Below are 15,014 nucleotides of genomic sequence, written 5' to 3'. Positions count from 1 at the left end.
CTTCTGAAAAATACAGGATATATATGCTAGAGTTTCAAAACTAAATGTATTTTGTGCAACACCTGTCTGTCTAAATGCCCGTCAGTGGGTGCCTGAGTCTTACTTTCATGTAAAAGCAAAGTCCATAGTAAATTCCCTGTTCGTGAGTCAGCTGAATGAGTGTTTATGGGGAGCAGTCAGGTAGGTGGAAGTGGGGAGAGGTCTGTGCCAGTAGTTCTACTCATTTGGTCCTCAACTCAGTGGTCTTAAGGTCTTTGTGATATATATATATATATATATATGGATATATGGATATATGTAACTACAAAAGATTTGCAGCATTTGAACAAAATTACAAAGCTCCAAAGCAATAAACCTATTAAGTCTCCTTAGCTAGATGGACCTCCGCTTGCTGGTCTGGTGATGCTCTTGGTGTATGAGGGTCGTTAACCTCTGACACTTCGCACAGAGAGGAGTCAACTCCTCCTCCTTGTGCTGAAATTGCATGCTAGAGTCAACTGCCCTGGACTTGAAGGCTCTTTCTGTAGCTGAAAACAGAAGGACGTCTTTTTTCTCTCCCTATTTATCTTGTGTCCATGCCACTGAAGCATCGCATAATAATATAAATACGTGTCTTTTTTTTCACGCTGCTTGCTGCAGCTTCAGCCTTCCCCCAGCAAGGGTAGAGAGAGCTACAAGATCCTTTAGACACAGTGGGAAAACTTTACAAACAATATATCATAACAACTTATAATTGCAAGCACATTATAACTGTATAATTGAAATCAGATCAGTCTTTGAGATCTAGAGCGTCAAAATACAATGCTCGGGCAGAAATGAGCAGTGGCATTGAGCATTAAATATCTGAGCTGAGGGAAATCCGTTACTGCTGCAGGTTTCAGAGGACGTCTCCTCACTCCTCCATCCTTTCTGTCCCACCACAAACGCCTAGCAGTCTGAATTTTATAAGCAAAAGTATTATCTTTGTACTTGTTTATCAAGATGCTCTCCCCCCACGGAAATGAAATTTTCCCTTCGTGTCCTTACCAGAAGTGTTGGAAATGGATCATTTAGTGTCAAGAGCCAAACTGGAAAAAAAAAAAAAAAAAAAGCAGTATCTCACAGTGTTGGAATTAGAGCTCCTTTTCAGTTGGTATCCCTAATGATGTAAAACCATGGTAATTAGAGCTGCAATCAGCTATTCAGTGCAGACTTGAACTCTTTTGAACAAGTCACTCACTTCTATTTGCCCTTTAGGTTTGCAGTGAAGAGCGAGTTGAAAGTCATGCCACTTCAGCATTTAGCTGCCAGAAAATTTCAAACTGTCTTAGCAGCTGCTGAATTAGAGAAAAAGTGAGTCCAAACTGCATTTAGGACAAAAATCACAACCTGGGAATCATCTGACCGTTACCACAGAGCGCGTTTGCCTGTGCCAAAGCTTCTGGAAATGGAAGAAAAGTTCCCCATTTCCAGCAGTGTTTTCTGTTTGCAGAGGGAGCAGAGCACTATACTGAGGTCTTTGTCCCCTCTTTGGATCCACAGGAGCCCCCCTGAACCCGATTTCACCAAGCACAAAGCTGCCGGTACCGATCATCGTGTCTGCCACCTTTACGGTTGATTTTCTTACTCTGCTCCCCAGCCCTTCACGTTGTGGCAGCTTCTTCCCTCACCTGGAGCAGGAGCAGATCTAATTCCTCTTGTCCATCTGGTGTGCTCAACTGACCTCTAAATTTTTTGAAAATCCCATTTCAAGTCACCTCTTTTTTCCTTGCCTTACTTTCTGTCAACCACCACCAGCTACCAAAGCTCCCAGTACCTTCTACTCGGGTATCTCCCATCTAACCCATTCGTTGTGTCTCTTAGCAGTTTGTCACTCTGTATAGGTTATTTTGAGCTGTACACTGAAAAATACCTGGTATTGTAGTACAAATAATACCATCCAGAAATAACAGGTGGGAGAATATTTTTGACAGCTCATAGGCACCCCTCATTGGTTAGTAAATTATATTTAAAAAATCAGAATCATAGTATGCTTAAAGAAATATATGTCCATGTGTAATGCCAATTTTTATTTTGCAAGTTCATTATTTTGTATTCCAGGGTTATTACTTTGTAATTCCAGAGTTATGTGTTTCCTGATTAAATTGGGAATCTCATTTGGCATTTAAAAATCTGTCTTTAATTGTTTCCTCTTGTTTATTTTTGTTACTGTTTCCTTTAAGGAAAGGGAAACAGATTAGGAAAGTTTGTAAATTGCTCTACAAACTGCATTAGAAATTAAATGAAATATTTCAAAATGTTTTGCAGTGTTACTTTTCCATTTTCTGAAAATATACAATCCTAATAAAAATATGTTGCTAAAACTTATGACTTACGTGCAAGAAAGGAGCAGGTCTGCAGGAACCTTAGTTGGGAGTAGCTGCATCGTTTTATTCCAGACCACTGAGTCACTCTGTGTTGCTCTCTTCTCTCTGTTAAGTGGAATTATATTCTAACAAGGCCAAAAAATGCTGATGAGATTTTAAAGCAAGTTTGATGTCACATTTACTATTCTCTTACAGCCTTCTCCTGATTAGGGACTGGTATATGAAGGAGCAGATACAAAAATCAGTTGAAGTCAGGAAAAGATGAAATGAAGGAAATGTTACACATTTTGAAATTTTTATTAAGAAGTTTGAAGTTCATACCCCTCATTAGAATTGCTTATGTGCATGTATTTCAATCCACTGTGCAAGTTAATTTTCCTCTGAACAGCTCCGGAGTGTTAGATACGCCTTTTTGGGGCAAGGCTGTGTATTGTTATGCAGCACCATACACTGATCACTGGTAATTGGTTTTGTAAAGCAAGTGAGCAGGAACTTGTTTTCTCTTTGTGATAAAAATAAGCCGAACTTAACATTTAAAATCAGGTCGTCTTATAAATAATGTAATATTTGGGGATTACGCAGTGTTTTTCTCCTTCAAAGTGCTTTACAGGTGTTAATCTTAGTGACATTAGCCGTTTGTTTTTGATGATGTGAATTTGCGAGGTTTGGGATAACTCTGCTTACCAAAAACACGAAGGGGGAAATTTTGGTGCTGCTAAAGTCCATGGCAAGGCTCCCATTAGACTCCAGGAGGCAGCAGGGCTTCACCAAGGCTTTGGATGCCTACAAATGCCTGCAGCCGCAAAGGGTAATTGTCAGTAGCTTGTTCAGATACCTAATAGTTTGATGTGCGTTACTAATGTTCATACAAATGGTGCATTTGCAGGAACTAATTAATTAGCTGGAGTTTCTCAGTTGCAGGGCATCCAGTTGAAATAGTGAGCAACAAATTAAAATATGAACCTCAGAAAGTCCAAATGTTTAAAAATCCTATGTTAAGCTCCCAAAATTCCAGTTATAAAAACATCATATTGGAATTCTTTCTGTCTTTTATTTGAAGCCTCTAGTATTCACATCCAGTTGCCTTTTCTAAACCCTGGGAAGCTGAGAAACTCCAAATAAAGCACATTGTCATATGAGGACCTGACTCCAAAAACAACAGCTTTGTATTATTGTAGTTCGGATAATAAAGGAGAATCAGCATCGCCGGTATGTAGACGTTTCAGTTGCCTGCAGAATTTCCAGTTCTTGCTGGTGTGATCCATGCAAAGTGCTGACACTGATCTGTTAGTCATTTGAGGCGCAAGTGTTTTCCCCTCAGCTACCCTTCATTAACTCCATTTGCACCGATTCTCTTCTAAAAATGAGTAAGCAAACGAAGAGGTGCCTGTGAAATCTGCTTTTTGGGTCACTGATAGTTTTACATCAGTTGCCCTGCATTTTTGTGGCAGCACGGCCTTTCTACACTGTAGCTTGTGTCCCCCAGATGTATGTGTCGTCTGAGCTCCTGAGTCACTTGGAAGAGTAAAATAGGATGGAACAGTTGCTGAGTCATTGCTTGGCATTTTGTTACACATTTTGCATTAATTTCAAGGGCTGAGATAATTCCCTAAAGTTTTGAGATATTTCACAAAGCATGCTTTAAGGCCAGGAGGAAATATGTACTTTAATTATAAAGGAAGTGAACAATTAACATATTTGGAATAATGAAATAATACCAGTTTTTCATCATCCTGCACGCTGACAGCACAAGAGTGGTGGTGTGCACGTCATGCGCATGGCTGCCTCGCTGTGGCAGGGAATCTGGATCTGCTTGAAAATCAGTAAAAAGACCAAAGCATTTGCTGTATGCTGGAAGAAAAAAAACATCTGAAATCTTCCCATCAGGATGTTTTATTGCATGAAGCACCTTATCTCGCAGAAAGCAGTAGGCTCTTAGATGAGAACAAAACAGGAGGAGGTTGCCTAGCAAATGAAACATGAGAGCTCTGAAATTCTTCCTAAAGGCTTTTTTTTTTTTTTCCTCCCTACCTTGAGGTTTTGAAAGTTGGCTTTTTTTTTTTTTCCCCCTCTTATGTTTTGATTTGGTTTTGGTATTAAATGCTGAAGTGGTATAAGTGGAGCAACTCAAACCCACACAGTGTTGCTTTATATCAAATGTGATGTGATGTAACACAAGGTGGCACAGCAGAACTTAATACTATGCATTAGATAAGGCAGATTTAGCTAGAGATGTGCCTCCCACATCTTCATCGGGATTTACACAGCAGGAAATGGAGCAGGCTTGGAGCTGTGCAGCGACGAGGGGTTTATTCCACCCAGTTCTTCCCCCTACCCTTGCATACTGCCTGGGTGGCATTTTGGTGTGCAGGCACTTGTAAATAACGAGGTTTTATCAGCCACGTTGCAGGTAGGTGCGGTGGCTGCTGCCCTGATTTGGCATTATACTAACCAGTCAAAACAGAATTAATGAGGTATCAGGAATCCAAGAAAGGTCTTTGTTTATCGCTGTAATTAAGTACATTTGGAGAGTCATTAAAAGCAAATAGCAGGTGGGCAAAACTGAGGAAGAAGGATGGTTTTGTAATAGACTAAATGGCTTTGTTCTGAGACAGATTGTTTTTAAATATGTATCCTCATGTCTCTAAGTCTCTTTTCTGAATTTAATTTTTTTTTTCGCATGCTGCATTGGGATTTTATGTTTATTCATTTTCATGTTTATTTTTTCTTGGTCAGGTAAACTTATTTTTGTGATGATGATAGTAATTAGCACTATAGCAGCTTTAAGCCCCTGCTAAAGTGGTGTCTTTTGTGCCAGAGGACCTGCAATGTACCATGAGCTGGACTTGAGAAGTCGGCAGGGCTTGTAGAGCAGACAGACTTGGTAGAGGAGGCTGAGCTTCAGGGAGATGACACAGCTGGCTGAGGATGCTGGGGCAGGTCAGGGTCCTGTGGCTGGGGGCATGTGCAGGTAACGTTGGTAGAGATGTGGCAGGTGAATATCAGCCCTCAGAAGTTTTTACTCCACCCTTGTCCCTAGGGGCTAGTTTCTGAGATGTACAGTTACATACTTGGAAGTATATTCAGTTACTGATTTATTTTAATAGAAAACTGTATTTTAACTAATAAAGTTATGTTTTGTGAGAACATCTGCAAAACCATTGTCCTCTAGTAAAGATTTTCTGTCTTAGCGTGCCATGTGTGCAAATGCATGCCCGAGGTCTGAATCTGGCTAAGCATTCCATAAATACTAGCTTATTATTAAGGGATGTTATTTATTAATAGCAACCTCAAACTAATGCCAAGAGGGCCCTATTTTGTAGGTGTCCCCTTTGTGCAGGCTGCTCTCCAAATACGAGATACAAGAATCTAAGCCCCACAGGTTTGAGCGTGTGGATTTACACCTTGTAGCAGTGCTGTGGTAAGTCTGAAGACACACACCCTCCCTGAGCAGGATAAATACAGCTGTGACAATGGCAAAATATGGTGTTTCCTCTACCAGTGTCCTCTGTGCTGATCTTGGAGTGGCCCATGAGATTGGCCTTGAGGTGCTGCTGCCCACGACTGTGCCATGGGACAGCCAGCTGAGGAGAGGGGTTTGGGGCTGGGCATTTTTGAAATTGCAGCATGCCCAAAAAAAGTGAAATGTGCTCTAGAGATAAAGCTTGCAAGTCACGGATTTTGTGGGCTTGTGGAAAAGGGTAGGTATCTTCATGCATATCCACACATGTATGCTTATGTATATATAAAAAATGTATATAGAATGCATGTGTGCACACATATCTATGTAGAAAGAACACAAGGTTTTCTAATTACTTTCCAGTTTTGATGTTTACCCTCTCAAATTCATGAGGTTTCAGAAGTTTAATGTCTATGTACATATTTGTTTAAATATTAACAGAGATTTTCATCTAACCATATGACTCCAACAGCTCAAGCTTTAGGAAAAACTCTTCCTTTAATGAGCTTCAAAATAAAAATATTCGAACAGCTGACGTGCTTTCAACCATAGGTTAGATGGGTAATTGTCACACTAATTCTCAATCTCTTTACTGTCTTACTGTCTTGGCATTGCCGTATTTATCTTACTACATGGTTAAATTTCTATTTTTCTAGTAATTAAGTACATTTTATGAGCCTATATCTTCTTTATAATTTCTAAAATCAATTCTAGTTTGAGATGCTGAAAATATTACTGAGACTTCAATTACAAGGAATTCTTTAGCATCCTGACCAAGAATGAGCAATTGAGGCTACTACAGTTTAACATCTTTAGAGCACCTAGAACTAAAATTCTTGTTAATGGCAGTAATATGCTGAGCCTCATTATGTTTTTTGCCATTGCCAAGGGGGTAATGATGCCCGAGATTGTACCTTGACAACATCACTTTCTTAACATTAGCATTGAACATTAGCATGAGAAACGTGGCATTTTTCACTGTATTTGGTAGTTACCGAACTTGATTTATGGCAGAGCTATATTCCTACAGTGTGAATTATTCTCTCGCTTAAAGCTCATGTTGTATAGCTAATTTTTTTGCCAGTGCAGTGACACTCTTGTTGTGCAGATCACAATGACGAGCAGAAAAGTTGGGCAGGGACAAGGTGGGGATTGTCTTCTTGGTGGTACTGCTTTTGCCTGCGTGCAGACTTGCCTCTCTTGCTGCAAATTATTCTGGTATATTTTCTTGTTCTTTCTCCAGTCTGGAAAAGATCAAATTCCACCTATTTTTTTCAGATAGTGTTTGTCCTTTATTAAAAATTAATTAGCAATGGATTATAGAGAATCAAGGGGATTGCTTTGTCACCACCAACCTCCCATCACCAGCCCCATAGCAGCACTAATGACCATTAATGTTAATTGTTTAAAGGTCCTTATTTTGCACCCAGAAAGCAGCGATCAACATGCAATGCCGGTTATCTATCTGGCTGTGTACCCCCTGACTCCAGTACTTTACCCCTCATCTTTCGAAGTGTCTGTTTTCCTTGATACAGCCTTTGGTTTTTGTTCAGAATGGTGTGAGCAGCACTGTTTAGAAAGCTGCCTGGTTTTATTTTTTTTCAGGCAGGAACATTTTCTCTGTAAATGTTAAACTTGTGACACAGTCTGAAGTGTTTCTTTTCTTGTGGTTTTATTCATCTCCTGCTAATTTTCAGCTGTTGTGCGTTCTGGGCTGCAGACCACGTAATGACAAAACCAAATGGGTGACCTTTTCACCCAGGCTCACCTCTGGCTTTTTTTGCTGTTGGATATGGATGGTCCACAGGGTGTCCTGATTGGAAGTGTTAAGCAATCATGAGAAGTGAAGATCTAGACACAGTTGTTCTTTCCTTTCATGTACAAAACCAGCCTAAAACTGAAAAACGTTGAGCAGTAGCCACAGACACTGTAAGCCATAAATAAGATGATACATCTGGCTTCTAGATTGTCTCTTGGCAATTTCAAGCACTTTTGTACTATGGTGCAAACTGGTACTGAATTGTTCCCACTTCAACTGAAATCCCATTGAAATTTTTTTTATTTTTTTTTTGGTGGTGGAGGGAGAAGTGTTCATGCCAACTGGCCTTCACATAACCAAGCTGTTTAGATGGGTTGACTGATGACTCATGTGGTGCCTAGAGATAGCTCTTCTGTAAGACTCAATTTTCAATCATTTTACTCCACTGTCTCTAAAACATGGGGCTGTGGAACAGGGCATGGTGTGTCTGGTGTCCATCTAGCTGATTTTTGAGCATTTGTGGCCTTCCGAGCTCTCACCAGAATCAGGCCCAGGCTGCGGCATGGGTTTGTCATCACATGTTGCATTCTGTATATGTGCAGTGAAACTGAATTTGCCATGTGTCGTGCTCTTCCCATGTTGCTTTGGTTGCATAAAGAAAAAAGATTTGAGAAAATATTCCTATAAAAACTGAGGACCACTGGATGTTAGAAACAGCCACACTTGTGGTCGCAGTTTTGACCCGTGGGTTCTTCCAAAAACTCATCGTAGGTAGAGATGGGGAACTTGCAGCTTCCCCAGCTCCAAAAGTTTTTACCGCACAAGATTGCAAAATTAACACATGCCACCTAATGTGAAATAAGCTGGATTGTGGCCTTACTACATGGACTGCATCACTCACAACATAGTGCAGCGTCACGCAACAGAAATGCTGCTCCTGATGGGGAACGGCATTAAGAGTGCTGAAGTCATGGTACAAAACTTGCTTAATGATTTGCATTTTTTCCCCCATGTTACAAAACGTAGTTGAGCAGATGGATGCAGCCAGCTGTACACAGAGCTTTAGGGAGTACTGGGGAGAAAAGAGAGAGGGTTTTGTTAAGATAAATGTAATAATCTCTGTGATAATTAGTTTAATTTAGATCCTTACATCTGACTCAGTTTTGACTAACCTTGTGTGAAGCCTTTCTTGCCTTGCTGACGAGCCTGTGAATTTAGTTTGATTACAGTCCCTTTTTTTTGTGCTCGCGCATTGCTCACTGATCACTGATATTTTTCATTAAGCAGTTGCTTTATTGCATTGTTATTTAGAGGGGAGTAATTTGTGTTTTCTAATTAATTTAATTCTAGGCACATTTAGTAAGTAGCTGCAATGAGCCCATTCAAGGGGTTTTAGGTCATATTGACATTGTTTACCAGATGCGCTGGTTTGTTTTGGAACACTGTTAACTGTGTGATGACAACAGCCCTGTTTGGTTGCTTGACTCTTCCACCATCCCTAATCTGCACCTACAAAATCCCCCAAAATTGTAAGATGCATTTCAAGTACTAGTGAGAGATGTCCATAGGCATTAAACCACAGAGAAATTATATCGCAAACAGTGTCGATAGAAACTATTACTGTTCCATTATTGGATTTGAGGGCAGAGCAGTGGATGTGAATGCCATTGGACAATGCCAAAGAGATGCAAACTGGGTGTTCAGTCCATGTTTGGCCCATGTACCTCTGAAAAACTTAAAGTGAGGCTTCAGGAGAGAATGGGACTGCTGGGAGGATACACATACCAAGCAAGGCATGGCATGAGCAGTGATGGGACACTGTTAATGAACCAAACGGTGAATGTTTTAAGTCACTGTTGTCACCATCCCAAACTCATAGGTGTGAGAAATTATTCTTGCCAGAAGCCTTTTAATAAAGCTCAGTGTTTTCTTGCTAGGGATGCTCCCAGGATTGGGGGGTTATTCAAGCACTCTGTGTTCATTGCTGTTAAATACTGTGTCCAATTCATCATCAGTGCATGAAAACTACATATGATACCTATCATTTGCTCATTTGGCCTGCTGTGTCAAAAACTGGGGTTTTAAAATGAGACCCTAATTAGATGAATAAATAACACTTTTACAGGAAAATGTACAGGCAGGTTATTCCCCTGACTATAAGCTTGTCCCATGAAAAACTACCAACATTTGTTAACGTGTCTGCAGTCACTTGTTTTGGTAAAAAGTCAATTACTGCTTGTTCTGCAGCAAAGTCTGGCACAGAACAGTGACACTGTAAGATTTGTTGGCCTTTGAAGGACCCGCCAAACAATGGCCTTGATGTGTTTTCCGTATTGTTCAACCATTTGCCATCTCTTTTGGACTGGAACAGCCAAAATTAATGACAAACTCTGAAGGAAAGGTTTGTTCAGTAGTTCATACTTAGTAAATTTTAACATTTAAGGCTTGTGATGCAATAAACTGAATTCTGCTGCAATTTGAGCCAACAGCCCAGCTTCACCTCCGCTTTATTTCTTGCAGGGAACATTTAAATTGCTGTAATACCCTTTTCTGGCTCCTGTTGGTCTGCTAGGGGTGCGTGTGTGTTCATGGGGATGCGTCCTACCTATTGATTTAATAGGAAAGAGCATCTCTTGGAAAGGGAGAGTAAACGTGTGTGAAGTTGGCTGGAAGGGGAGAGAGAGAGAGAGAGAGAGAGAGGGAGAATATCTGTGTTTATCTGTGTGATAAATGATGCCTGTTAAAAATGTGACTTGCCATGAGCGTTATTAGTGCTTTCCTCTTTTGTGTTACACGAACACAGTCACCGTCAGCAGAAATGAAGGTGCGGTCTGGATTGTTTAGTTCAAACATTTTTGATGTTTCATTGTCCCTCGATCAATTGTTGCCTGGAGGGGTATCAGCTCTTGGCTGGGAATGGATCAGAGTGATGTGCAGAGCACAGATATTCCTCAAAAGCTGAAAATATTTAATTTAAAATGCTTAGTACAGTTTGCATCCCAGTCTGCGAACAGGCAGCAGAGTGAGCTCCGTTTATCATTTTTAATTGTGGATCTTCCCTATTCAGAACTAACATCTCCCAAATTACCTTAAAATGAGCTTCTTCCTAGACAGATTTGTAATTCACTTGCATCACTTATTTTATTCTCTGTGTAAAAGTTAGACGAGGGCATGGGTTTTAGCAGGAACAAAATGCATAAAGTAGGAAACATAATGCGGCAGAAATGCCACATAAATCACATCCTAAAGACAAAAGCAGATTTCAAACATCTGAATTACTGAGCACTTAATGTGGAGCATAATCTGTGTTTTGGTTTATGTTTGTTTTCTGGAGTGCCACACAGGGCAAAATATGGGGAGTTCCCTCTCCTGCAGCAGCAGAGGAAAAGGCAGGTGATTTCCAAAATGCCCAGGGAAGAGCTTTTCCTTGTTGTAGGTAAATCCCCCGGACAAGTGTCTCCTTTGCTGCTGGGAATTGGGCTGTATGCAGAAGTAGTCAATAGAAATCCCACTTGAGTTCTCCGGCTCATCACAGAATGAGTAAGAGGCTGCTTCAAAATGCAAAATTGTCCTTGAAAAAACCTTCTCTTGTGCCCTCCCAGTTGTTTCTTCCTTTCCGTCGACTGCGACGTGTGTAAGCCCCCCTTCTCCCAGCTCCCTAGCATCCCCCCCAAGGGTCAGGACATGTGCAGGGCTGTTTTCAAGCCTCAGCTCTCTGAAATTGTAACTAACAGATAAAATCTTTGCCTTTAAAGATTTACACTTAGGATGGATAGGAAGAAAAACTGTGTTTTCTCAGTACCAGTCTTGTTTTTAGGGATAGAAGCTTATTCCTCCGCATGCTTTTGTTTTCCTTTGCCCAGCCTGTGCCTCGTCGCTCAAGCCGATGCACATTTCCCTTTCAAAAATCTATTTCTAGAGAAATACTTTTTAAAAAAATCAACCTGTTTCCCCTGTGCTGCCGCCATTGGTCTGATAAAATCGCCGAGCCGATCGCGTCAAAAGGAAATCGCCTCGGCTTAATTGTAAGCTAAGTCTCCCCGTAATCCAGGGGAGCATTTGAGATTCTGCCCAAGCGCTGGGTTTCGGCGACCGCTGAGGGCTGTGGGTTTCTCTCCCAGCCTCGCTGCTGCTGCAGCACAAGTCAGCATAGCTAATGCAGAGAGAGCTCTCCCCCCGCTCCCGGCTCGCGCTCGCTCTCCCTCTCCCGCGGCTTTGATTCGATATGAACAGACTGGTAACTCCGATGCGAGAGGGAAAGCTGACATAACTCTGCAGATGGCTACGTTCGGATGATAACACCTAGGGATTATTTTTCTTGAAGGGAAGGTAACGTTTAGATGCTAATGTTTATTTTTCCCTTGTTGCCATTTTGCAGGACTGCCGGTCCCAAAGAAGAGCCCAAAGTCGGTAAGCACTTTTCAGATGCTGTTTTTGTCTGTTTGTCTGCTTTGAAGGAGAAAGGCATGAGTTTGGCTTGTTTTCTTTGTGAGTCTCGATTGTTTTAAGTTGTCTTTCTGTTGCAACCATGATTACCTTGCACGGGTCCTGCTGCACGGGGAGATGAAAGAGGAATGCAGTACGGAAGGGGGACTTGTTTGCAAATAAAGCCTCAGGTTTACAGATCCTCTTCCCTGACAGATGAGCTTTTCTGTCATTTAACTTACCAAAAAAAAAAAAAAAAAAAAAGCTATTGTTTCCTTTTGGAAAGATGAGAGGCTCCACCTTCTCGCCACATAGCAATTCCTGTCGGGTGCTCATAGGCACCAACCTTTTCTATTAACTCCTGAGTTTTCTCGAGTACCCTCAGCTGAATTATTAACAGAATGGGAAGCGTGCACCTTGTCGAGAGAGACAAAGCACGAACAGAGTGCGATTACGGTTCCCGGGGAATACCGTTAGCTGTCCAAGGGCTTGCTCTGGAGGCGTTTTCATACTGAGCAGGATTGTGCTGCAGGTGTGAGATTCATTATTTGTTTCAGAAAAACCAACAGAACAGTATTTTCTTGTCCCTTCTGATCCTATTTCCATGCAAAGCTGTTACCTGGATGAGCTGGTAGCTAATAGTACGGAAGCTGTGATCTAAAGTGTCGTTAAAGCTCCACTCATTATATTGTGGAAGAAATTAATGTGCTATTTGTATGCAGCAAGAAGAAATGTTTTATTTTTAAAGGAAATGGAATACTTAAAGCCTGAAAGTTTCCAGTGATCTGTTGAGAGGGAGGGGGGGAAAAAAAGAGAATTCTCTCCCAGTAGCTTTGGGGAAGCAGAGCAAGTGAGGTCTTTGCCGTGTTGTAAGACAACGCAAAACTTCCCCAGTGGGTGCCAAAATCTGCAGCTGGGCTCAGCCCACCTCGCTGCAAACCTTGGTGGGAGGTTTATGAAGAGGCTGAGCAGAAGGCTCCTGCTTTTAATACAAGTTCTCTGTTCATCCAAAAAGAAAGCCCTGAAATAATTAATGTGATTCTGATGGCTTAGGGCAGCGCTGATTAAAGTCACGTGAGCCCGGGCCCCTGCCGTTGTCAGCTCGCGTTAACGTTGGAGGAAAAGCACGGGATGGGCTCCCGCGCGGATCACGGGCATGTCAGACCCCGCGCGCTCGCTTCTGTCTCATACGCGGAGATTATTTCAGCCTTCGGGAAAACAGAAGTGAGCGTGGAAAATACATAGGAGTCTGGCACATTTCTTTTCTCTGCCTACACTTTTTTCCCTGGTCAGAGCAGAGTGGCTGCACGCGATCCGGACTCCCACTGTCATTAAACCAGCCCCAATCTGTGCGTCTCGGTCTGTTCGAAGCACGGAGGCTCCCGCTTTGCTACATGCATACTCACCATCGAGTAAAGGGGGACCCTGCTGTGTCAGACACCTCTCTGGTCAGCAGCGATGCACCATGAAAATCTGAGCAGCATCTAAATCTATGTCGGGATAAACCTGCCTCGGTGAACAAAGAGACTGCTTGTGAAGAGGTGTAGCCCTGAAAAAGCAGATTCCTCCCTGCTATTTGCTTTGAGGAGTCGGTCAGCCTTGGGAAGGCAGTCCCATTCCCTCGCATGCTTCTCCTGAACCCCTCTCACCTTGCTTTAGGGTCCCTCCAGTAATTTTTGCTACAGCCCTAGGTGATGCTGTCACCTCTGAAGTGCAGGATTCATAAGAAGCAAAGCTTTCCATTCCCCCTGCCTGCACACCGGATCATTTGCATCGGCAATTAGCAGCGATGTTTCGATGTTTCACACTGCCGCATTGTGCAGCAGCTATAATGACCGGCATCTCTTTCCTTCCCAGGCATCGGTGCCGTGCACAGGTTGAGCACGGAAACCTCAAGAGAAGCACCTTGGGGCACCCGTGTGCAGAGGAGGAAACTGCCCTTAGGGCTGTCTGGGATGGGTTTGCACCAACGTCAGAGCTCGTGTGGCCAAGGCAATGGTCAAATGCATAAAGCAGTGGTTTTGCTAAACACCTTTCTTCCTCAGTTTCGGCTTCTGCGAGGCGAGGGGAGCCCAGCCCTCTTGGCTGTGAAGATTCCCACTTGCTCTTGTCCTGGCCGAAGAGCCAGACCTGCCATGCTGGCATGTTCCTTGCTGGGATGCGGTCTCGCTGCTCCCTGGCATTTCCCAAGGATGGTTTGCTGCGCTCGCAGCTGTTGGGTGAACGCGGGCGCTGCCGGCGGAGCTGCTGGCACGGGCTGTCCCCAGCTATGGGGCTTGGCGTGAGCCTGCTGCCTGTTTCCCCAGCTCCTTTTGCCCAACACAGGGGGAATGTTCTCCAGCATTCCTTCATTAATAAATCAGCTGCAGTTAGAGGACAATGTACATCCAGGCCAGGAGCAGTTGGCCCAGTCTTGGGCTTGTTCTTTGTTTCTTCTGCTGCACTGGGGAAAACAGGAGCTCAGGTCTCCATCCTCTTCGGCTTCGCTCAGTGCAGTGATGAGCCCTCTGCTATTACCTCGTATCCTTTCCCAAAACCCGGACATGCTCTGAACTGACTGCCATCAGCTGTCTCTTTCTCAAACAAGCCCTATTTTTAGCTATCAGCCCCAATCCCATACTCCCAAAAGGCTGATTTCAGGCTGTTGGATACCTCCTGGCTGGGAGGAGGGGCTTTAGCCCCTTGGAGAGGTTTCTTAGTGCTGGGGCTGTGACACAGTCTGGGGATATTTTTCAGCCAGTTTTTCTGGGCCGTGTTTTTCAGCCTGTATGTATCTTATGATGAGCTTTGCTCTGTTTCTCATTTTTTAAGAAGAGTTTTTCAACGTTGGATAAAGTGCCAAATTAGTAAAAAAAAAAAAGTTTGCAGCCGTACATGGGACTGGACATTTCTATAAAGTGCCAAATTAGTAAAAAAAAAAAAAGTTTGCAGCTGTACATGGGACTGGACATTTCCAAGTCTTTTCTTCCCCTTCCCTCCCTCCCCCACCAAAGACATGCTTAGAGCAGCTATGCTGCATTTTGGT

At 42.7% G+C, this 15,014-nt stretch overlaps 1 protein-coding gene across 1 annotated transcript in view; it reads left to right on the top strand.

Annotated features, from left to right (window-relative positions):
* MAGI1 (membrane associated guanylate kinase, WW and PDZ domain containing 1) overlaps window positions 1–15,014 on the top strand; it is an 87,877-nt gene that overhangs the window by 39,430 nt on the left and 33,433 nt on the right. Inside the window, exon 11 of the mRNA XM_010075963.1 lies at window positions 11,943–11,974. Coding sequence (XP_010074265.1) covers window positions 11,943–11,974 — 32 coding nt within the window. The remainder of the gene's footprint in view (window positions 1–11,942; window positions 11,975–15,014) is intronic.

Source organism: Pterocles gutturalis, unplaced genomic scaffold (genome assembly GCF_000699245.1).
Source record: "Pterocles gutturalis isolate BGI_N339 unplaced genomic scaffold, ASM69924v1 scaffold3228, whole genome shotgun sequence".
NCBI classification, from domain to species: domain Eukaryota; kingdom Metazoa; phylum Chordata; class Aves; order Pterocliformes; family Pteroclidae; genus Pterocles; species Pterocles gutturalis.
Note: the sequence above shows the minus strand (reverse complement) of the source record. Positions and strands in the feature narration are given on the sequence as shown.